This window comes from Fukomys damarensis, unplaced genomic scaffold, assembly GCF_012274545.1.
Source record: "Fukomys damarensis isolate Sample0158 unplaced genomic scaffold, DMR_v1.0_HiC HiC_scaffold_24, whole genome shotgun sequence".
In the NCBI taxonomy this organism is placed as follows: domain Eukaryota; kingdom Metazoa; phylum Chordata; class Mammalia; order Rodentia; family Bathyergidae; genus Fukomys; species Fukomys damarensis.
The window spans coordinates 43,076,898-43,101,191 of record NW_022900936.1 but is presented as its reverse complement, the minus strand read 5'-3'; the positions used below and the strand labels follow the sequence as shown (position 1 = coordinate 43,101,191).

Below are 24,294 nucleotides of genomic sequence, written 5' to 3'. Positions count from 1 at the left end.
GTATCATAATGTATTAGAGTAATGTGTTAAAAAATAACACCTAGGAGGGAGGGAGAATAGTTAATAACTCAGATGAATTCATTTAGTGAATAAGAAGAGATGATAATTCAGCAAACCTGTTTTGAATTTTTTCATTCCGGAAAGATAACAAAATTACAGACTTAGCAATATTAAAACTTGTAGATCCATTCATATTCGGTTGATGGTAAGATATATAATAGGAGGGCATTTTAATGTTTAAATCTCATGTAAGCTATCATCTAAAATAAAAACTTGTTGAATTAGCCCAATTTAGCCAATTCAGCGCTTACTGACGTTTTCAACTAATGGATTAGTTCACAGGCTAGATGTGACTCTCCTGGCACACGTGGGTGGAATCCTGTCTTCCTTTTCCCGCTCTTTTCACAGAATAACAACTTATACTTTGAAAACCAGAATAAAACAAGGGATCACATCTACTTATATGAATTATTTTTGTTCATCAGATGTTTTGACAATGAAATGTGTTTTTTCTTAGGATCACATTATAGGTAAATGCTGGTGTCCTCTTGCAAAAGTTTGTGAAAATCGTAACTTGTAAACCGAATCAAAATGATTATTTGTTCTATAATAGTTACTGTTATTGGCAAAATTAATACATTACTTGACATACAAATATGCATACATTTTCAGTAAACTTAGCACAATTCAATTTGTATTATTTCTTCTGCCTTTGCAGAGCTTTAGAAATGTACAATAAGGAGAGAGAATCTTACTTCTTTTTTTGTCTTCATATATTTAAAATATCTGTGTTACTGAGTCATGCATCCTTCACCTTTTCTCTACTGACTTGGGTTGTATCTCAGGGTGTGAACTTTATTTACCTGTCCTGCAACTTTTCAGTCCCTCTCAGGCTACCAGGCTTCTGTTCTCATTTTTCTTTACTTACGTTTATCTTACTATCATATATACACAAACATCTTTGATTATCTTGCTTCTGTATCTCCCATAGTGCTTCCCCTCAAAATCCTTAGCCTTATTTTCATAGACATGCTGTCTGGTTTTCTATTCCCAATCTGGAAATACCAAAGATGCCCTTTCAAAAAAAAGCTGGTTCTATAAAAAAATTATGCTATCTGCTCTCAACTGCTTCACAAGTCTAATCTCGTGATTTATTACTCTACACATTTTATAAATCTGTATAAGTTCTGAGTTCTGAGAAAGTTCTGAGAAAGTTGCTTTTTCTCCTCAACTTCCATGGAAGGAATTTTCACTCTCCTTAAGAATGGATTATTGCAATGAACTCTTGTATTGTCTACAACCCTTATTTAGTCCTCTCTAGAAAAGCAGGATAAATTATCTGATTGGAGTGATTGCTGGTATCACCAACTACTAGAGCAATATGATGTATGGTAGTTAGAAGACAATGCTAAATTGTAATCCTAGATCTGTTTCAGCCTTGCCAAGCTCCTTTTTTCACCTGTAAAATGTTATGATTAGCATACCTGCCTCATGGAGCTGTGATAAAGATTAAATTACTTAGCATAAATAGCCAATCAAAAATGCTAGTTTCTACCAGTTGGATCACAAGGGATTACCAAGCATGTAAAATGGTTCTGAGCCTAGACTGCATTTTGGAATTTCCTGGACAACTTTAAAAAGAGAATCTGATTTAATTGGCCTTCAATTTATAAGGCCGGGAGTGTAGTTGGGTTGTAATTTTTTAAACTTTTATAAGTGATTAAGTGATTCGAGTGGGCAAACATGTTTGAAAGGTACTGTTTTGTTTGTTGTGATTCTTGGGAGTGAGCCCAGCGGTTTCACACTACGTCAACCGTACTTTTTTATTTTGAGACAGGGTCTTTCAAATTACCCAGGCTGGACTCAAATCTGGGATCCTCTTGTCTCAGCCTCCCAGGGTGCTGGAATTACAAGTACGCACCACCATTTGAAAGCTGCTTTTAAAATCAAGAAGCCGGGCATGATGGCACGCACCCGAAATCCCAGTACTCAGGAGGCTGAGGCAGGAGGATTGCTGTGATTCGAGACTGACCTGGGCTATATAGTGAGTTCCAGGTCAGTCTCGATTGCATAGTGAGACCCTGTCTCAAAACAAACAAACAAAAAACAAAACAAAACCAAAAACACCCTAAAAGCAAGAAATGGGGTTCTGTCTCTTATAGACAGATGGTTACAGACAATGGAGTAAATAGACGGGACACAGTGCCTGCCTTCTATAAGCCATTTTCCTCCTCTGCTTTCCAACAGTTTCTTTTGCTGCTCACTGGCTCTTTTACAAAGATCCCATCCATCACACCACTGCTTTATGGAGTCTACCAGCTGACCCAAGACAGTCCAGTGCTGGTCATAAGGCTCTGATGTGGCAGAAAGTGATAGAAAGTCTTGTTTGTTTTGGCAACTGCAGCTAGTATAAAATGCTATTTATATACTGTTTTCCCCCATACATAACCTCTGAAAATTTAATTTAGAAATTAAAGAATAATAAAAAGCCATGAATCTGTATCTATAGTACAAGTTAACAGTGTGTTCTCTCAAAATGTCTTTGGAGTCTAGGTTAAAAAAAAAAACCCAAAACAAGGAAAACAAAACTATTGCTAAGGGAGGATATTGTGTATTTTCTGGTAGTTACAAACATCCTGTAGTTTGGGTTAAGCCTCCTTAAGAAAGTGAATATAGGGCTAGGGATATAGCTCGGTGGTGCCGCTGCCTGCCTTGCAAGAGCAAGGTCCAAAGTTCGACCCCGGTACCAAAAACAAAAACATATAAAGTCAATATTTTGGTTGCTGTTTGCTTATCATTTTATTGTATTCATACTCATGCTTAGAAGTTGGAAAGAGCAATGAGAGGTTGGTATTAACCTCTACTCCTCAGAAACTCTTGACAGATGTGGTAGGGGCCTTGTCTATGAAGTGCAGGTCAATAGCTTTTTCAATACGTTAGTGTGAGGCTGAAATAAGAATACATATGCATAATGTCTTTAAATGATTCTGAGACATGAGTTCAATAAATGGTAGGTACTGTATTATTATTTGGAGGCCAACTGTGCAGGGAGGAGGCAGGCTTTGCTTGGTCTTGTGTTGTCTATTCCTGGGCCTGTAGAACTCTTGATTTCTTATGGCTGCAATTCAGTGAGGATTACAGCTGGGACTGGTGCTGAGGCTAGTTTTATCCAGTTAAAGTTCACTATGCAATCTTTAGTGATTGTGAAATCAAGAGTGATTTTTTAAGTCCTCACTCCTGTGAAACTCCATAGATCCAGTCTTTTCATATCAATAAAACCTGTTAGGTTTTTTAGTCACTTGGTAATGATTTGGGGAGGAGAGTGAGTTTAGTCCAGTCTAGTAATCATACTCTGGTTGAATTAAGTATAAAAACTCTAACTTCATATTAATGTTAAACTCTCCATTCTCAGTTTAGGTTTCCATTTGATGGATGGTTCCACAGTAGGGCAGAAGACTTGGTCAGTGTCTTTCTGTCCTCATTCATTTCCTCTTACACTTACAATGACTGTTTCTGATCCTTCAATGGTCAAAGCAGGGGGAGAGTAGGGAAAAATATACTCTTGTGTGACTGATATTGTGGTCACCTGACTGGTGCTCCGGAGGGTCCTCATGTAATTGCCAGCTATTTCTCTTTTTTAAGAGCAACTTCAGTAGTTTCTCCTAGACCCACCCTCTGCAGATTTTCAGACTACAGCTCTTTTAATAAGTTTAATCAGTGTCCCCTTCAACTTCCTGCTTAGCTCTCACTCTTAGTTCCTTTGCTAGAAGGCTGTTCATCTTTGCAGGAGTGGCATTTCCCTCACCTTGTGGAAGAGCTCTCTTTTCTAAGGCTGTAGGTCAGCTCCTTCCACGAGGAAGATACTTAGCCTGTAAGAGACATGAAGGGTTACTGGATATCTGGATGGTAGAAATAGAGGTCTTTCCCAACTCAGTCAAATTCCACGGCTTCACTATCTCAGGCCCATCTAGTCCAACCCTTTCACCTTTGCACTCTTCAAAGGTGAGTTGTGTATTCCACAGGTTTCCCAATCTCCAGGTGACGTACACCAAGTCTCCCAGTAAAGCCTTTCTCAACTGACTTAGTAGAATGAAAGGGAAGCCAATCCCCTCCTCTGGTGGGAACTAGGGGAAAAGTGTGTAAGCCCTCAACATCTCTCCTGGGAACATCTGTGTCCTGATTCTCTAAATTCTCATCCCTGAGTCACTTAGAGATACTTGAAGGAAGTGAAGAGCCAAAGGTCACAGGACTGGTTTTTAGGCCACCTTCTTTGGAAATTCTGCATGGAGATCAAATACTTTCATTTGGAACGTGGAGATTCTGATAAAATTAAAGTGAGAGAAACTATATTTAAATCTTGTCAAGCATTCATTATAATTTTTGTTTAACTTTTTTCCTCTAGAACTACCGTAAGACCTATGAAAGCAGAACATTTCTGACTTCACTCATAACAGTGTTAGCACAATGCCTGATATATTTTTGTATTTGTTGAATGATGCATGAAGAAGCAAATATATTCCTGCATGAACTGATCATTTAAGTCTGACAAACTATAATGCTCAGATATAAGTACTAGATATATACACAATTATTAAATTTAAGCTGCATTATTTCCAGATCTCAAAAAATGTTATCTTCTCAGTTTGTGTTGCGTCAGGAAGAGAATAATGCATTAGATTATCTCAAAAGTTAGTATTTGCCTCTGAGTAGTGGCTACATATTTAAATATGAAGTTATTTAAATAGAAGAAAAAACTTCATTGAGCTTACTGTTACTCAATTATACTACACGTACCATAAATACGCTATACCATTTTCATTTATTTATTTAGTTAGTTTGTAGTATGTTTACATGCCTTTTGGAGAATTGGTACATCTTAATTTATTTTCACCCCTTTTCCTCCCTTCTTTCCCCTCCATCCATCTCTTGATACCTTTCTTTTCTTTTTTGAGGGGGATACGTGTTTGCAATATGTAATGTTGACATTCCTTGTGTTGAGTATATGTGCATAACACATCTTAATTTTTTTCGTTCTCTTTCCCCCTTCCTTCCAACTCTTTTTTGTTTGTTTGTTTGAGACAGGGTCTCACTATGTAGCTGAGACTGACCTGGAGATCACTATGTAGTCCAGGCTGGTCTCGAACTCACAGCGATCCTCCTGCCTCAGCCTCCTGAGTGCTAGGATTATAGGCGTGCGCCACCATGCCCAGCTTCCTTCCAACTCTTGAAGTCCAGGCTGCTCGAACTCACAGCGATCCTCCTGCCTCAGCCTCCTGAGTGCTAGGATTATAGGCGTGCGCCACCATGCCCAGCTTCCTTCCAACTCTTGATCCTCTTTCCATTTGAGAAAAATCTATCTCCTTACTCCGTATTTTCTTTTTTCTTTATTTATTTTTTGGTACCAGGGATTGAACTCGGGTCTTTGCACTTGTGAGACAGGCTCTGGAACCACTGAGCTGAATCCCTGGCATTCTATTATCTTTTATTTTGCTCTTTATTTATACTTTGGGTTTCTCATATCAGAGAAACCATGTGATAAGCTTGGTGCTTGATTTATGTCACCTAACTATTGGCTTAAGTGTCATCTTTATTTATGACACCATAGTACTCCATTTTCTGTAAATACTACATTTTCTTTATCTATTCATCGTCAGTGGATATATAGGCCACTTCCAAGACTTAGCTAAAATTTATTATTCTGCTATAAACATGGGAATGCATGTATCACAGTAATATAATGTCTTTAATATTATATCTTCCAGGAAGACACCTGAAACGGGAGTAGCTGTTTCGAATGGAATTTCTAGTTTCAGTTTATTTGGGAATCTTCATACTGATTTCCGTAGTGGTTGTAGTAGTTTACATTCCCACCAGCAGTGTGTAGAAGTGATCTTTTTTGCCTGCAATCTTCCCAGCACTTGTTATTTGATTTCTTGATGATGGATATTCTTTCTGGGTTAAGATGAAATCCAAGTATTGTTTTAATTTGCACTTCTCTAGTGGCCAGCAAGATTGAGCATTTTTCATCTATTTATTGGCAACTTATACTTTTTCTGAGAAATGTGCATTCATTTCACTTGCCCACTTTTTGAGTGGGTGTTTTATTTTGGGAACTAATTATTTTTTAGCTCTTTATATATTCTAGATACTAATACACCTCTATCTGAGGTATAGCTGGCCAAATTTTTTTTTTCTACTTTTTAGGTTGTCTTTTCACTTTGTTGGTCATCCCTTTTGCTGTGTAGAAGCTTGTTAATTTGATACAATCCCATTTGTTGATCTTTGGTACTATTTCCTGTGCACTGGGTTTCTGTTCAGAAAGTCCTTGTCTATACCTATAGCTACCTATTTTATCTTAGAGTTTAGATTAATTGTTTCTGTTTTAACATTTATCTCTTCAATACATTTTGATTTTAGTTTAGTACATGGTGAGAGATATGGGTCTAGACTCAATCTGCTGCATGTGGATAGCTGGTTTCCCCAGCACCATTTATTAAAGAAGCTAATATATTTTCTCCAGTGTATGTTTTTGGTTCTCGTGTCAAAGATAGTTAAATGTGCTTGGGGTTGTTGATGTAGCCTCTCTTATGTTACATTGATCTTCATGTCTATTTGTTTGCCAGTATCATGCTGGTTTTTTGTGTTTATTTTGGTACCGGAGATTGAGCTTGGTCCCTTGTGCTTGCGAGGCAGGCGGTGGAACCAAGCTAAATCCCTGGCTTTTTTTTTTTTAATTACAGACCTTTTTAATATAACTTCAAGTCTGGAATTTTTAAATTACAGAGCTTTGTAATATAATTTCAATTCTGGGATTTGAAGCCTCCCACTTTGTTCTTGTTAACCAAGATTGCTTTTGCTATTCTGGTTCTATATAAATTTTAGGATTGTTTTCTCCATTCTTTGTGAAGAAAACTTAGGATTTTGATTGGAATTGTAGTAAATCTGTGTATCAATTTTGGAAGCATGTCTATTTTGACTCTATCAGTTATAGCCTATACATATATACATATATATATGTATATATATGTGTGTGTGTATATATATATGTGTGTGTGTATATATATATGTATATATACACACACACACATTTCTAAGAAACGGGAATTGCTTATGTAATTCTTTTTACTTTTTAACATTTCTCATACTACATACTATGCTCATATTCTTAGGATAAGGGTGTCCCACCCTGGGTATGAATAAGAGTGGATAGCCTGAATAAAATATAAGGGACAGAAAGAAGGCTGCTGTTGTAATCACTTGTTTCTTCACTACTTTGCTGCTTGCTGCCTTGCTGCGTTGCTACCTTCTGCCTGCCACTGTTTCTCTTCTGCCATGCCATGGTACCTTGGAGGCAGCCAACTATGAATTGAAACCTCTACCAACTGTGAGCTGAAATAAACCTTTCTTCCTTTAACTTTTTGCATTGGGTATTTTGTGTCAGCAATGAGAAAAGTAACTAAGACACAGATAGCAAATTACTCCTTCCAGATAACTTATTTACATTTTTAATAGCTGGACTTTCAAAACATTAATCCTAATGTTTGACTTTTGCCTTGTTTTCCTTTCTTTTCCAGTCCCTTTTCTTCCTTTCCCCTTGTTTCCCTCCACCCTCCCTCTCTTGAACCCTTCCTTCCTTCAGTCCTTGCTTTCTTTCCTTTCTTCCCTCTATTTTCACTTCCTCCCTGCCTTCCACACTCCCTCCACATTTGATATCCTAACCATGGAATACATCATTGCTATAGAGATGGATAAATATTTTGATCAGAAGAATCTGAATGCCCCTCAGATTTCATTACTTCACCTACACATATGGCTAGTCAATACAGATTTGCCTTTCAAAGATGAATAAATCAATAATCTCTTTACTGTTATTTCCAAATGTACTAACCTGGACTAATTCCATTTAGCTTTGTTCAGATTTATTTAGATGTTCAGGGCATTTATTTAGAATACCCTGACTTGCCCATCAGTATGACACAGCCAAAAGGCTTTTTTTATTTTTCTATGTTTGCTTTCTAGTTTTATGAGGAACAAGTTTCACATATTCCTTTTTATCTTTATTAAATTTATTGGTACATTTTAGGTATACAATACAGTTCCATTCATCTTTGGGATCTTGTTCATGACTCATCAGGTTCTTATATTTCCCCATTCCCTAGCTCTCCCTTCAGCCCCTCCACCCTTCCCTAGATAGATATTTCTATATGAAATTATAGTTTTAAAATTCCTAATTTCTTCCCCAACATAAATTTTTGGATTTTTATTTCAGTTTTCTATTTCATATGTTATTTTATCTTTATCTTCCAAATGGAGTATCAAATTATATCAATGTAATACCAGTATATTACTCATTTCTCCAGAATTATCATACTAATCTGATAATACATAAGCATTTACTTTCTTTCTCTTATGAAATGCAGCTGCTGCCTTTGTTGTTACCTCCTTAAACAAGATTGACTGGTTTTGTTCTCTGAGTGCCCTGAGTTTGATTTTGGTTCACTAACCAATTTACAAAATTATAAACCAATTTATAAAATTATAAAACAGAGGTGAAGATAATTTAAAACAAAAATATCAAGTTCATAGTTAATGAAAGAGGAACATACAGTTGCTTGGAATGAATTATATTAAATATTATTCTATTATATTTCTATGAAGTTCATACCTATACTTCTTACCCAATAAAACAAATAATTTTTTAAAAAAAGAATTCATACCTCAAATTATCTGTGTACTATGTACAATTCTCTCTAAAAAGTCTAATGAATTGAGCTCATTTATTGTTATTTTGTTTTTTCCCAACCCCCTCTCTATATATGACTAACAATACATTTGTAAAGTGTGGTTTCCAAGCCTTTTTGGTCATTTCTCTCTCTCTGTTTTTTTTTAATGTTTTCATTGTAAAAGCTAAAGTGACAGAGTGAAAAAATTGTTCACATCAGTTTATATTATAATTTACAATAGTGATATATTTTTCCTGGAAATTTAGTAAGGAAAAATGAAGTATGATGACAAAAAATGTTTTGTGATGCAAAATTCTATTTTCAAGTGTTCAGAAGGGGATGGAAGGTGGCATAAGAAGAACTAATTATTTTCAAGTTTTTAAGCTTTTCAAGAGAAATTAAAATTTGTTTTTATAAAACTTCCCCTGATTTTTAAATACTTGAAATTATTTTTTAATAATGCTATGCTGTTTTATAGTGCACGGGTTGAACAATTAAAAACAACCTTTGGGTAACCTTTTGTGATTGCTTATATGATAATTAAGAGTATGGGTTTCATAGTAGAAAGCCTGAGGTCAGATTATGCACATTATTACAGGACATGAGCAAGTGGCTTAGCCGTGTACTTCATTTTCTTACCTGTCACACGGATAATAAGTCTATCTTTTATAAGATTTTAGTAGGAGTTGAATGTGGTAATCTTTATGTGTATCTTAGCATGAGTGGCACATAATAAGTGTTCAAGTAAATTTGGTGATGCTAATGTAATGATGATGTTTTGGAGTCTTTATGACTTAAATATATTAAATTCACTCATATACTTATTGGGGGTATAGGAAATAGAGAACATCTGAGTACCTTAGATATTGAAGAATCAAACTCACTTTGACTCGTTGGTTTAGTTTTTGTTTCACAACAGTCACATTTATTCAGGGAAAACAAAATTTTACAAAAAAGAAATGAGTTAAGTGGTACTAATATTCTCTTTCCAAACCCAGCCCTTATTGTACCCTTACCCTTGTCCTGTATCTTTCTGAATTCTTCATAAATTTAAACCATAAAGATGGCCAATGTAGTATGTCTCATTCCATAAGCTATTCTTACAGTGTGATGAGGACACTTTTCCCAACAAGGGGTTTATTTCCATTAGAACATTGTGACTGCCTCAAAGAGGGAAATGAGAGAGAAGTGATGCCATTTGCTTTTCAAAACCGGGCCTTCAAAATGCCATACACTTCTTTGTTCTCTTGGTACATTTCTTCTTGGAGCCCAGTAGTCATACTATAAGAAAACCAAATGTATTCTTTTCTGAACTACCATAATAAAACACCACTAAGGTTGTCTTAAAACACTAGAAAATGATAATTTCATTGTTCTAGATGCTAGAAGTCTGACATTAAGATTTTCTTCTTAGGCTAGGATTAGTCTTCAATTCCTTTCCATCTCCAGCCCAGGAAAAATGACTTGTAGTTGACATTGCTGGTTGGGATAGGTCTGCTTTATCAACGAGCCTATCTCACCCCATAATTTCAAATATTGAGACATAGAGGTACTAATGAAACATTGAGGAAACAGAATATAAAGGCTATAATATGAAAACAATGTATTTTTAACTTATCTTGATGGTGCTGCATTAGGATTATGTGCAGGGCAAAAAATTTATACTATTAAACTGTTCTTGCATCAGAGCAAATTGAAGACCTCATTCCAAAATACTTGATGTGGTAGAGTCTTTATGACTTCCAAATTGCTGGGCATGATGGTGTACACCTGCAATCTCAGCATCCAGGAAGCTAAGGCAGGAGAATCATCATAAGTTCAAGGCCAGCTTGTACTACATAGTGAGACCCTGTCTGAAAAACACAAAGCAAAACAAAATTAAAGTTAATAATCATCCTCAATTATTTGCATCAACAATGAAGTTTGCGTTGATGTATTTATTTAAAGAAATTGTTAAAAAATAATTTTTCAATTTATTTGTAAAAGATTGTAAATCTATTAGTGCATTAGGCTTTTTCATTCCTTCAAATGACATTGATTAAGTCTTATGTAACACCAGCAGTGATAAAAGGTACAGGAAAAGAGGTTTTCTATGATACAAATAACTTTAATATACAATATTATAGCTACATTCCAACATATTTCATTTGCGTATGCTTAATACACATATTCTTAATTGTATCTATTCTCACAAATCAAAATAGAAAAGGCTGTATTTTTTTAAAAATTTTATTGTGTTTATTGGTACATTTTAGGGATACATTATAGTTACATTCATTGTTGGGATCATGTACCTCTACATGGCAAGTCTTGATTCTCATTTTTTCCCCTTACCTCTGCCCTCCCTTCACCCCCTCCTCCCCTCCCCATCTACAAACACTTTATTTTCATCTTTTCATTCTCTCACATTTTTTTCTTTTCCCTTTTTGTTCTTCCCCTACACATCACACCTTCCCTACACCTTTAGCTCCTTTCTTCAAATTTCTAAATGTCAGTAATCTTATTAGAATCTTATGCATTGTTGCAGAATATTCACACCAGGGAAACTATTTGGTATTTACACATGTGGGACTTATTTATTTCACTTAGGAGTATATCTTCAATATGTATCCATTTTCCTATGAATGAATCTATTCTCTCGCTCTTTATGGCTGAGTAATATTCCATTTTATAGAAAAACCACAACTTCTTTATCCAGTTTCCAATGGATGGGCAAATAGGCTGTTTCCAAGATTTAGCTATTACAAACTGTGCCGCTATAAACATGGGTGCACATACTTCTCTGTGATATGATTCTTTTAGTTCTTTTGGAAAGATACCCAGCAGAGGGATGGCTGGGTCAAATGGAACCTCCAGTCCAAGCTCTTTGAGGTATCTCCATATTGATTTCCATAGTGGTTGCACTAGTCTGCACTCCCACCAACAATATAGGAGGGTTCCTTTCTCTCCACAACCCCGCCAACATTTGTTATTGTGTGTTTTCTTGATAGCAGCCATTCTTTGTGGGGTGAGGTGGAATCTCAGTGTTGTTTTCATCTGCATCTCTCGAATGACCAGTGATGTGGAACATTTTTTCATATATTTTATTGCTGCTTTTACTTCTTTGTCTGAGAAATGTCTGTTCATTTCGGATGCCCATTTTTGAATCCGGTCTTTATATTTGGGGGGACTGATTGTTTTGAGTTCTTTATATATCCTTGATAACACTCCTTTGTCTGAGGTACAGCTGGTAAAATTTTTTTCCCACATTGTAGATTGTCTCTTAGTTCTGCTAATGGTTTCTTTTGAAGTACAGAAGCTTTTTAGTAAGATGAGATCCCAGTTGTTGATTCTTTCTGCTAGTTCCCGTGCTACTGAGGATTTGTTCATAAAGTCTTTTCCTATACCAATGTCTTCCAGAGTTCTGCCTAACTTACTTTCCAGCAAGTTTAATGTTTCTGTTTTAATATTTAGATCTTTAATCCATTTGGATTTTAATTTAGTGCATGGCGAAAGATAAGGGTCTAATTTTAATCTGTGACAGGTTGATATCCAGTTTTTCCAACACCATTTATTAAAGAGGCTATCTTTCCTCCACTGAGGATGGTGAGCTCCTTTGTCGAAGATGAGGTAGCTGAGTACATCTGCATTTGTTTTTGTGTCTTCCAGTCTGTTCCATTGATCCTCAGGCCTATTTCTTTGCCAGTACCATGCTGATTTTATCACAGTGGCTTTGTAGTATAGTTTCAAATTGGGAATTGTTACACCTGGTGCCATGTGACTGTTGCCTATAATGGCTTTTGCTATTCTAGGTCTCTTGTGGTTCCAAATGAATTTTTGGATTCTTTTTTCTAGTTCTGTGAAATATAGTGTTGGAATTTCAATTGGCATTGCATTGAATGTATATAGCAGTTTTGGTAGTATGGCCATTTTCACTATGTTGATTCTTCCTACCCAGGAGCAGGGGATATCTTTCCATTTTTTTATATCCTCTTCGATTTCTTTTTTCAGAGTGCTGTAGTTTTCAGTGTAGAGATCTTTTGTTTCTTTTGTTAGATTGATTCCTAGATACTTCATTTTTTTGGATGCTATTGTAAAAGGAATTTTTTCCCTTATTTCTCTTTCTGTCTGTCTGTTATTTGTGTATAGAAAGGTTATTGATTTTTGGGTATTCACCTTGTATCCAGGTACTTTACTGAATCTGTCAATTAAGTCTAGAAGTTTTTTGGTGGAGTTTTTTGGATCTTCAATGTAGAGTATCATATCATCAGCAAATAATGATAGTTTAACTTCTTCCTTTCCTATCTTTATTGCTTTAATTTCTTTCTCTTGTCTAATTGCTGTGGCTAATGTTTCCAGAACTATATTGAAGAGAAGTGGTGATAGTGGGCATCCTTGTCTTGTTCCTGATTTTAACATGAAGGTTTTCAGTTTTTGGCCATTCAATATGATGTTGGCTGATGGTTTTTCATAAATAGCAAAAAGGCTTTATTTTCTTACAAATATTTACATTGTACTGGTATCATTAAAAATGTATTCATTCCTCTGTGGTCTTTGGTAATTAATGAGTAAACAACTTTGAAAACTTCATAAAATTGAAATGTAAAAGAAAATTTTAAAATATTTGTTACAATTTTGTTTATCACTATAATGACAAAGTTTTAAAATATCTCCTATAGAAATATTTATTGGTCAACTATTCAAACTACTAAAAATCAAGCACACAGCCTAGAATTTACACATAAACCTACGTCAGCTTCTCCTAACCAAGTACTGTAGTTTACCACAGACTAATAATGTTCAATCTATTTTTATTCCTATAAAGTCTTTCTCTCAGGATAAGCATCTGTTTTGTGCTATTGTTTTTGTTCTTTTTGCTATTTCTGATGCTGACCTGGAAAAGTTCAGGTCATTTTTTCATACAAATTTTTTACCGTGGCCTCTTCTTACCTTCTTTGGAATAGAATAGATAAGTGGCAAATCCTACATTTATCCAAACAGGCTATAAAACATGGTCTCTTGCTTGTTTTACTTTTTTCTTGCTTCATATTTTTCACCAATTTAATCAAATCAGTAAATTTTTAATATCATTTTACTTTTGCCAGTTGTGCAAGATCTGTTCCTTTATTTTGCCAACTTATTTTTGAGATTTATAATATATGAAACACAATGTAGATCTTGGGTAAAAATAAAAAGTAAGACAGTACCAACCTTTCAGAATAAAATTTGTACACCTGAAAATAAAGTATTTAGATTAATTTAAATGAAATCATTTTGAAATACACACAAAAAAAGATATATCACAAAAAGTGCAATTCTAGGCATTATGAGCAGACATCTTGCTTTTTGTTTGTTTTTGTTGGGTGTGTGTGTGTGTGTGTGTGTGTGGTAATGGGGATCAAATCCACAGGTACTCTGCCACTGAGCTATATTAACAGTACCTTTTTATTTTTTATTTCAAGACAAAGTCTTGCTAAGTTGCCCAGGTGGGACTTAAACTTGTGGTGCTTCTGCCTCAGCCTCTCCCAAATGCCAGGATTCCAGGCATGCATCACATTTATGTTTTTAATTTTTAATTGAGAATTTTATTAAAATCCTTCTGAAGCATTCCATAAGCAGATTAACCTTTAATCTTATTCTCCATTTTAGTAGATCTTACTAGATACTTCATGTAAATATTCATTTTGACCTTTCAATATTCTTCTCTAGAGGAGTCCAAATCCAATGGAAGAGGCCAAACCAGAAGAGAAAAATATGTGTTCTTTCTCTTATGCTAAACTTATCTCTCTCAGAACTATCACAGGGTAGATTTCCAGAGAAACAGCAATAAGATGGAGTTAGTTGTACAGGGTTTTATTAAGAAATGCTCTTGCTATGAAAGGGAAGGGAACAAAAGGCATGGCATAAGGAGAGAAGCAGTACAATATGGACTTTGGATGGCCTGGATCAGCCCTGTAAGATTTTAGAACTATTTGGGCTCAATGGAACTCATAGTAAAGTAAGCCACAAAGAAAAGCAGAGAACTTTGGGTGAAAGAGACATATATATCAGGTAATAAAATAAAATTGGAAATATTATAATTTGTATCCTCAAAGAAATGAAATATTATATACAAATTCAAAATAAAAGACAATAAAAGAAATAGAATACAAAAAGATATAGTAATTGTAATTTGTAGTAGGTAAAATTTTAAAAGTCAATTTAAAAGTTAAATGATAAAACTGTTCTAATAATGTAGAAAAGAGGAAAAGGTTGAAAATTAATGAGAAAGAGACCAAGAGATAGAGGTTGGAGGGGAGAGCAAGGGGACATAAAAAGAATCAAGATGTGTTATGTACATGTGCCAGCTCCCCATGATGAATGTAATCATTATGTACTGCAAACATTTGCTCATAAAAATAATAACTAAAAAAGTACAATAGAAAAATAAAATCTGTGTTTACCTAGAAGAAAAACTAAATAAGTGCAAGCAGTTTCTATTAGGTACTACAACATTCAAGTTATAGGAGTTCTACAGAAAGAAAAATTTTGAATATAGAGAGAGACCATCAGAGAGAGAATACAGAAATATTTCCCACAATTACATACATATTCCCTATAAATAGAGCCTATCAGGAGCACAATAAATAGAAAGAAAATGAAGGCAAATAAAAAGAAAGGAAGGGAGGGAGGAAGGAAGATAGAAGACACACAGTACACACATCAAGAATATTATAAATATCAGAACACCAAGAAACAAAAGGAAAAAAAAACTTTCACAGAAAAAGGTATCAGGAAGTCAAAATGTCATCATACTTAGCAAGCAATAGTTACAAAGCTTTATTAATAGAAAACATATTGAAATTCTGAGAAAGATTTCCAACAAAATTCTATATGTCATCAAATCATTAAGAATAGTAAAACATATTTAGAAGGATTCAAATAATGAAAATAAGAAAGGAGAGATTTCAAAGGGAATTGTAAGGGTGATTGAGAAGTAAAATCTCAAGACAAAAAATCAAGACTAACCAAAGTGGCAGAAGGCTTCAGAGAGGCTCTCAATTTAAATAGTTAATAAGGCACTTTGCTGTTTTGAGACAAGATACATAAATTCTGTAAAATAATCTTGGGACAAAATGGTGAAAGTAATCACATGAAAAGTAGGCACTGATTAATATATGTGAAAAATTTTTGAATAAGAAAAAATAAATTAATAGTATACTACATGACTCAGCTAGAGTACAAATTTGTATAACTCAAACTGTGGGCTACTGCTTTCATCAAAATGGTGGTATAAATCTATTAAGAAGGTGAAGGAAGTGGAAGGGTATGTTTAAGTCACATATGATATAGTAAGATAGCTATATGTTTCTCCTAAAAGCCATGAGATAAGAGAATAATCATATGATTTAGTAACAAATCAAGTAAGGCCAGAAGGAATAGAGTTGGGAGTGGTTGAGGATTAAAGAAGACAGAGATTGAGGAGAGGGTTTAGGTGCTATTCTTCCATTTAAACTATGTAAGTCATGTGATTCCCCAAATTATGCAAATGCATTACTTTGATAAAAATAAAATACAAAATTTAAAACATTGTTAACTTTCTAATCAAGTATAATGAGCTTGAACATATTGTTCCTTTCCATTTCCAGTGTTTATAGTGGAATACTAAGTATTAGGAAGGAGGTATGAGTTCCAAACATTTGAAATTCCAAGCCTCTCTTTGTTTTCTGTGCCCATCAAGAATAACAGAAATGACTTGAGAAAAATATACTATTCTATGAAGTGGCAAGAGAATAAATATCACATATGCCAAGGCAGGGCTTCTTACTGATGGTTGCATAGAAGGATTAAGTGATTGTTAATAAAAGTTAGAAAATGAAACTTCAAGCCTCCAAGAAGGTACAGCATTGTTTTCACCTGAAAAGTCCTAAAGCAGGCCTAGGCAGGAGCCAGTTCCAGTCTAAGCCAACCACAGGATCAAATGGCAGAGTGTGTTGGGCCCTGTAGGGAGAAACGTCTTTATCATCTAAGATATGCTTCAGTCACTTGTTGCTGCATGGCTCCAAAATTTGGTGACTTAAAAAAATAACAATCACTATGCTATTGTTGCCAATGATTTTGGGTGTTTTACTTTGTTCATTTAAGCAGATTTTTGTTCAGTGTGTCTCATGTAGTTGCAGTCATCTCAAAAGTGTCTTCATCTTTATGAATAGCGACTATCAGATGGAACTTCAATCAACATGTGGCCATTTCTATGTTGTGTACAGGTTGAATTGTTTCCACCAAAAACATATAGGTTGATACCTAATACCCCAGAATGTGACCTTATTTGGAAATGGTCTTTACTGAGGTAATCAATTTCAGTAGGGTAGGCCCTGATTATCCTTTATAAATAGAAAAACTTTGAACACAGAGACAGACATTCACAGAGGAAAAACCACACAGAGAACAGAATACCATAAGATGATTGGAGTGAAGTATATGGAAGACAAGGAATGCCAAAAATTGTCACAACCCTTTAGAAGGTAGAAGGAAGCAAAATATTTGCCCCTGTAAGCTTCAAAGGGAGCACCGCCGTACAAACATCTTAATTTCAGAATTCTAGCATCTAGAATAGTCATATCTTAAGAGGAAAGATCAGTGAAAGAAAGCTAAATGGTGTTCCTAGAGGTAAGCGTGTAGAATAAATATTCTCTGGTCCACCAAAGGTTGCATACTTTGACACTTGCCAATTCAGCCAGATAACAGGAAATAACATATTAGGATTTAGGTGATTTTAATATTAAAATGTAAAAAGAAGGCGTTTGAAGCATTAAAATATCTGAAAATTAGTTTAAGTGTTAATTTTTGTATATATGATGTAGTAATATGATATTATTTTTTTTCTTTTTATTGAGTTTATTGGTGTAATCTAGGTATACAGTACAGTTACATTCATCACTGGGATCCTGTACCTATACATGATAGGTCTTGATTCTCATTATTTCCCCTGTCTCTGCCCTCCCTTCCCCCCCCCCCCTCCCCATTTACAAACACTTTATTTCCATTTTTTCAATTTCTCATATTTTTTTCCTCTCCCTTATTACCTTTCCCCCACCCTTCCCACTTTCCCTACACCTTTAGCGCTTTACTTCCTTTTTCACATTATTAATTATCTCATTAGGATCCTGTGTACTATTATAGTTTTTCACACCAGAGAAACTATTCAGTATTTCAGTTAAAGAAATCTCTGTATGAATATTAAAAATAGGGAATTCTAAAATAAAACTAAAAAGGAAAGTAAAAGAGAAAAGGCAATGATGTAAGATTAAAATAATCCTAAATTCTGAAGATGAAAATGGTCCCTGAACATATTTAAATTGCCTCTTGCTCATAGTCTTATCTTATTCTTTTTTTTCATTATTTAGAGAATACTTTATTAGTTTCTGTAATCAAACCCACATAGATATGACCTTACATATTTAATACAGTGTTACCCCTGTACACATGGAAAAAAATAAAAATAAAAATAAAAAAATTAGCATTTCTAGACAAATATGGCTGTCCATTTCTGTACAATGCCAACTCAACACAGTAAATTGGGATACCTTTTTCCAAAGTTGAGAGCACCGTTAGTTTCCAAAAATTCAAGTTTTATATATATTTATATATTTATATAAAAACACCAATAATAGCAGTATGTTATGCCTCAATAGCAGCAATAGCTTTTCCAGGTTCTGCACTCATCTGAACAAAATTATGGACATTCAGCACATTCCATTAAAAAAACAAAAACAAAAAAACAAAGAAAAGAATAATATCCAGAAAACAGCAAAGTTCTGTTGCTGTTGTGGTACCTGGCACCATTTTTTTAATTAGCATCTTAATCATCATCTGGAAAGAGAACATTCTAGAGTAATATCATTAAATATAGCTCTGATAAAGCACAGTCACTACTACATATCATAAAGCAGGTACAGGATATTTTACATTCACAGAGGTATGAATATAGTACCGTCCTACATCAATAATACTAGAATCAGTTTTGGTTTGAAATTTGCTTTGTCTACAAATAAGATTGTTACCCTGCTTTTTGTCTGGGCTCCTGTCACATGGAGAATTGTTTCCCATCCTTTCACTTTCAATCTATGGGCTTCTTTTTGCACTAGGGGTGTTTCTTGTATACAACATATTATTGGATTTTGCTCCTTATTCCATTTTGCCAGTCTATTTCTCGTGATTGGTAAGTTGAGGCCATTGACATTGATGGTTATAACTGATATGTACTAACTTATTATTGTCCTGTTATTGGCCTTTTCTTGACTCTTTTTACTTTTTCACCTTCTTTTAGTTTCTTGCCTTGCCTATTTGATTTGCTCTGTTGGGCCTCATGGTGTTATTGCCTTCATTGTCTTTTTCTAGGAACTTGTTTAGAATTGCTTGTAGTGCTGGTTTGGTATTCATGTAGTTTCTCAGGTGTTCTTTGTCATGGAAGTGTCTTATTTTACATCGATTTTGAAAGAGAGTTTTGCAGGATACATCAGTCTAAGTTGGAGGTTGTTCTCTTTTAGTACTTGAAATATCTCATTCCAGGCTCTCCTTGCCTTAAGGGTTTGTGTTGAAAAGTCTGCTGTGATTCTGATGGGCTTTCCTTTGTATGTGATTTGTTTCTTTTCTCTTACTGCTTGTAGTATTTTATTCTTCTGTTGGATTTCTGGGATCTTGATTATTATAAGTCTAAGTGTAGATTTCTTTGATTGTGGCTAGTTGGGGTCCTATATGCCTCAGTTATCTGAATGTCAAATTCTTCCCCTCTGTTTGGAAAGTTTTCTGTCATTAATTGTTTGAACAGCTTTTTAAAGTCATTTGTATTTTCTCCTGCTACTTCATGTATTCCTATCAGTCTTATGTTATTCTTCTTTGCATCATGTAGGAGTTGTTGGATCGATTTGTCATGATCCCCTACTGTTTTTAAGAGACCTCTCTTTTCATGGTCACTGACTGCAATTTTATCTTCTATATCTAAGAGTCTATCATCGCATTCTTTTATTCTGTTGTGTACAGTTTCAATGGAGTGTTTAATCTCCTGGATATCTGTTTGAATCTGTTTTATGGATTCCATTTCTTTCCTATGTTGGGTGTTTATTGTTTACATTTCTTTCTTATGCTGGGCCTTCATGGCTTCTATTGTGGTTCTGAGCTCATCTATTTTTTTGTCAGTTTCTGTTATAGAGTCTCAAATCACGACTTCCATTTTGCTCACTATCTCTATGGTTATCTGGGAAATTATTTCTCTTTTGAATTGTTTTGGAGCCTGATTGGTCTGTTTTGTTAATTTCTGTGCTTTCAGTTCAGGGTGCCCTGGTGGTTCACTATCTGCCTTTTCATCCTCATTTGCCCTACTGTTTGCCATTGGTGAACTGGAAGTCTGTCTTTGTGTCTTGCTTAAGTGTTTTCTCATTTTTATTTTTGTTGTCGGGCTGTGCTTGGTTTAATCTCTGGGTTATCACCCAAATCTTCCTGATATAGTTGTGCCCTCGCTTCTGGGTCTCTTAATGACCCCTAGACATTCTCATCTTCATAACATCAGAGAAAACAGCTCATCAAATCAACCACAATCCTTTATCCCAACTGATACCATCAGCAACACATTATGATCAAGCACAACTTGGAAACTGACCACCTGTGGTAGTCACTAGTCTATCACCCTTAAAACATTTGAATTAAATTGAAATCAAGAAGCAGTCCAGAGCATGTCTGCAGTGAACAAACTTTTCAATATAGTATATTTACCATTTAATGGCTCAGACAGAGCTAGGATGCAAGACCCCTGATCTCAGTTAGCTGATGGCTGAACCCCATGACACAGACTGACCTTGGGCTGCAAGGCCCAGTTTGAGTTCCTCACTCTTCTGAATGGTTGAACTCCACTCTGTTCTACTACAGGTTTCCCATGCCCTTTCTTTAAAGATGTTCAAAGTTGGGAACTCAGAAAAATACCATTTATGACCACCTCTGCCTCTGCAGAGTGGGTCCAAAGACTGGCACAATCAGGAGGTCTGAGAGTGTGCGTGGCAGGGGGGAGTTATGGGGGTTCAGGGGCGCCCATGAGGCTACCTTCCTGGTGCTGGAGTGATGGCTGCTCCAAGCAGGAGAGGGCATGGCTCTCCTTCCTGTGGATTGGGGCCCAAGCTACCTTCCGGGGCGCTGGAGGATGGCCTATTATTATTTTTAATTGAGTTTATTGGTACATTCTAGGTATACATTACAGTTAAATTCATTACTGGGATCGTGTACCTTTACATGACAGTTCTTGGTTCTCATTTTTTCTCCTTGTCCCTACCCTCCCTTCACCCCCTCTTCCCCTCCCCATTTACAAACACTTTAATTCCAATTTTTCATTTTCTCACATTTTTTTCTTTTCCTTTATTCCCCTTCCCCTACCATTCCCACTTTCCCTACACCTTTAGCCCTTTTCTTCCTATTTCACATTTTTGATTATCCCATTAGGATCTTGAGTACTATTATAGTTTTTCACACCAGAGAAACTATTCGATATTTACACATGTGTGATTTATTTATTTCACTTAGGAATATATCCTCAAAATGTATGTAGTAATATGATATTAATTCATTGGTCAGTAGAGCCAGCTTAATATGCCAGTCAAATGACAGTGCTGTGTAGGGTTAAAGAATTTTCATAATGCAGGAATATTCATAAATACAATAACATTCTAAAATTACTTTCTTCTTATATGTTCCTCCTTGGTTCATTCAAATATCAGTTACCCTAATCCATTACACCAATGTGCTACCCATTGGCTTCCCTTATAGTAAACATTCCTGAAACGTGGTGTAAAATGATATTTACAAAGACTAAATAGATATCTTAGTATCAGTGAAAATGGTTTTGGGGAATTTCTTGAAGAAAATGTATAGTCCTATTGAAAATTAGGCAATGGTAGAATTAGAATGAATAGAATATGAATAAAACACACATGAAAAAAATTAAATTTAATAGAGAATTAATAAAATCAAGAATAATGTGAGGCCCTGAAAAAAATGTAAGGACCCTTTGGGTAGTTTTGCAAAATTATTTCACTATTAGTTTTATTTCTTGAAATTTAAAGTTAAATAAAAGTTTTATCAAGAGATCATAGTCTAGACTTCTGGAAAATAAAACCAAGAGAATATCTGATACTTGACTCATTCATTACAACCAAGCTCTAGATTTCTTTTTTCTTTTTCTAAAAATTTTATTAGTAAATGTTTATAGTACATAATGTTTACATTTACTGTAGGGAATTGGTACATGTACCTAATACATTTCAAAATTTTCCCTCTTCCCTCCACCCCTCTTTTTTTCCAGCATCAGATTCATTTATTTATAAAATCTTATAAATATAATTTCCATATGTGCAGATTTAAAATCTGACCAATAGTCCAAAGAACATAAAACATGTAAGACAATTGTTCTAAGTAAAGGTATACTTTTAGATATGTTGTTCATGATGGATTACAATACCTTCTTGAAAAATTTCTCTCTTTTTCCCTATTATCTTAAGAACAGGGAAAAGTATTTTGGAGAGATATAGGAACAATCTTTTTGTAGTTTCCTGAAAATATTACTGACTTTAAAACCTTGGGATATTTGTGGTGGATATTTTAAAAATAATATTTAAAAATGAATATTTGAAATACATATAACTTACCTTGCTTGTTGGTAAATGTCTTAGCTTTGTTAGGTTTAAGTAATTTGGCATAAAACAATTTTCTTCAATTTTCCCAGTTGATTATAATTGACCAAGCAAAATCTATTTTACATTGATATTTTATATCTTTAAGATTCCAGAGATAATATGTATCTCCCTAACATTAAACTGGAGTTTGAAAAGACTAGTTTGAAATTATAATCTTTTTTAATTTAATTAGTTTAATACATAGAGAATGTCCTACACAAAAATTTAAACACTATTTCATTCTTTGAGTTAACAATCCATATCATCAAACAACAGTATTTAAAGAAATTTCTAAAACTTTACTTAAGTACTCTTATTATTATAAAAGCGTGTTCTCATTTAATTTTAGGTCCTTCTTGAATTCAGAGGAAATACAAGCTAGGTGTGGTGGTGCCTACCTGTAATACCAGCACTTGGGAGGCTGAGGCAAGAGGATTGCCATGAGTTCAAGGCCAGCTTGGGCTGCAGAGTGAGACTCGGTCCCAAAAAGAAAAGAAAAAAAAAAAAAACAACAACAGTAACAACAAAACAAACACACAAAAAGCCAAAACAATGGTGATACAAATTAATATTAGTCATTTGTCTAGTGCTTACATAATAGATTGAAAAGTAAATGGAAAGCTTTATGGTTCTCAAAAATTGAAAAATTAGAATTGTTAGAAAAAATGTCTAACTTATAAAAGTATATGTTTTCAGAGTTTCATATCTGTACGAAACTTAAATTTTTTTCTCATCTGAAATTCTCAGATAAAACTATAGAGGCCAGTTGCTTACCTGATAGATGTTAGTTTTTAAAGTAGAGCCATCAATAAACTCTATCATCATGAATATTTAGAGTAATATTTTTACAATGAGGTCAGTTGTAATATTTACGTTATTTGCAGAGAATGGTTTAAATAACAAAATTATTCTAAGAGGATTTACTTGGCATTAACATCAGATTATAACCTTGGAGGCCCAAATTTTTTGAATATTGCAGATATATTCAATTGAGATAATTTTTTATTTTTTATTTTTTGAGTTTATTGGCACATTTAGGTATACAGTACAATTACATTCATTACTGGGATATTGTACCTTTACATGACAGGTCTTGATTCTCATTTTTGCCCCTTGTCCCTGCCCTTCCTTCACCCCCTCCTCCCCTCCTCACCTTCAAACACTTTAATTCAATTTTTACTTTTTCTCATATTTTTTTCTTTCCCCTTTATTCCCCTTCCCCTACCATTCCCACTTTCCTTACACCTTTAGCCCTTTTCTTCCTATTTCACACTGTTGATTATCCCATTAGGATCTTGAGTACTATTATAGTTTTTCACACCAGAGAAACTATTCAATATTTACACATGTGTGACTTATTTATATCATTTAGGAGTATATCCTCAATATGTATCCATTTTCCTGTGAATAAATCTAATTTCTCATTCTTTATGGCTGAGTAGTATTCCATTTCATAGAAAAACCACATCTTCTTTATCCAGTTTCCAACTGATGGGCAAATGGGCTGTTTCCAAATTTTAGCTATTACAAACTGTGCCACTATAAACATAGGTGAACATATATCACTGTGATATGATTCTTTTAATTCTTTTGGAAAGTTACCCAGAAGAGGGAGGGCTGGGTCAAATGGAACCACTACTCCCAGCTCTTCGAGGTATCTCCATATTGATTTCCATAGTGGTTGCACCAGTCTGCACTCCCACCAACAATGGAGAAGAGTTCCTTTCTCCCCACAACCACGCCAAAATTTGTTATTGCTTGATTTCTTGATAGCAGCCATTGTTTGTGGGGTGAGGTAGAATCTCAGTGTTGTTTTCATCTGCATCTCTCAAATGACCCGTGATGTGGAACATTTTTTCATATATTTACTTGCTGCTTTTACTTCTTTGTCTGAG

The 24,294-nt window shown here is 34.7% G+C and overlaps 1 protein-coding gene across 1 annotated transcript in view; it reads left to right on the top strand.

The window, feature by feature from the left end:
- The window catches only part of Cldnd1 (claudin domain containing 1), a 32,769-nt gene extending 9,944 nt beyond the window's left edge, over positions 1-22,825 (top strand). Inside the window, exon 6 of the mRNA XM_019209852.2 lies at positions 22,749-22,825. Coding sequence (XP_019065397.1) covers positions 22,749-22,759 — 11 coding nt within the window. The 3' untranslated portion in view covers positions 22,760-22,825. The remainder of the gene's footprint in view (positions 1-22,748) is intronic.
- Positions 22,826-24,294: the final 1,469 nt, after the last annotated feature.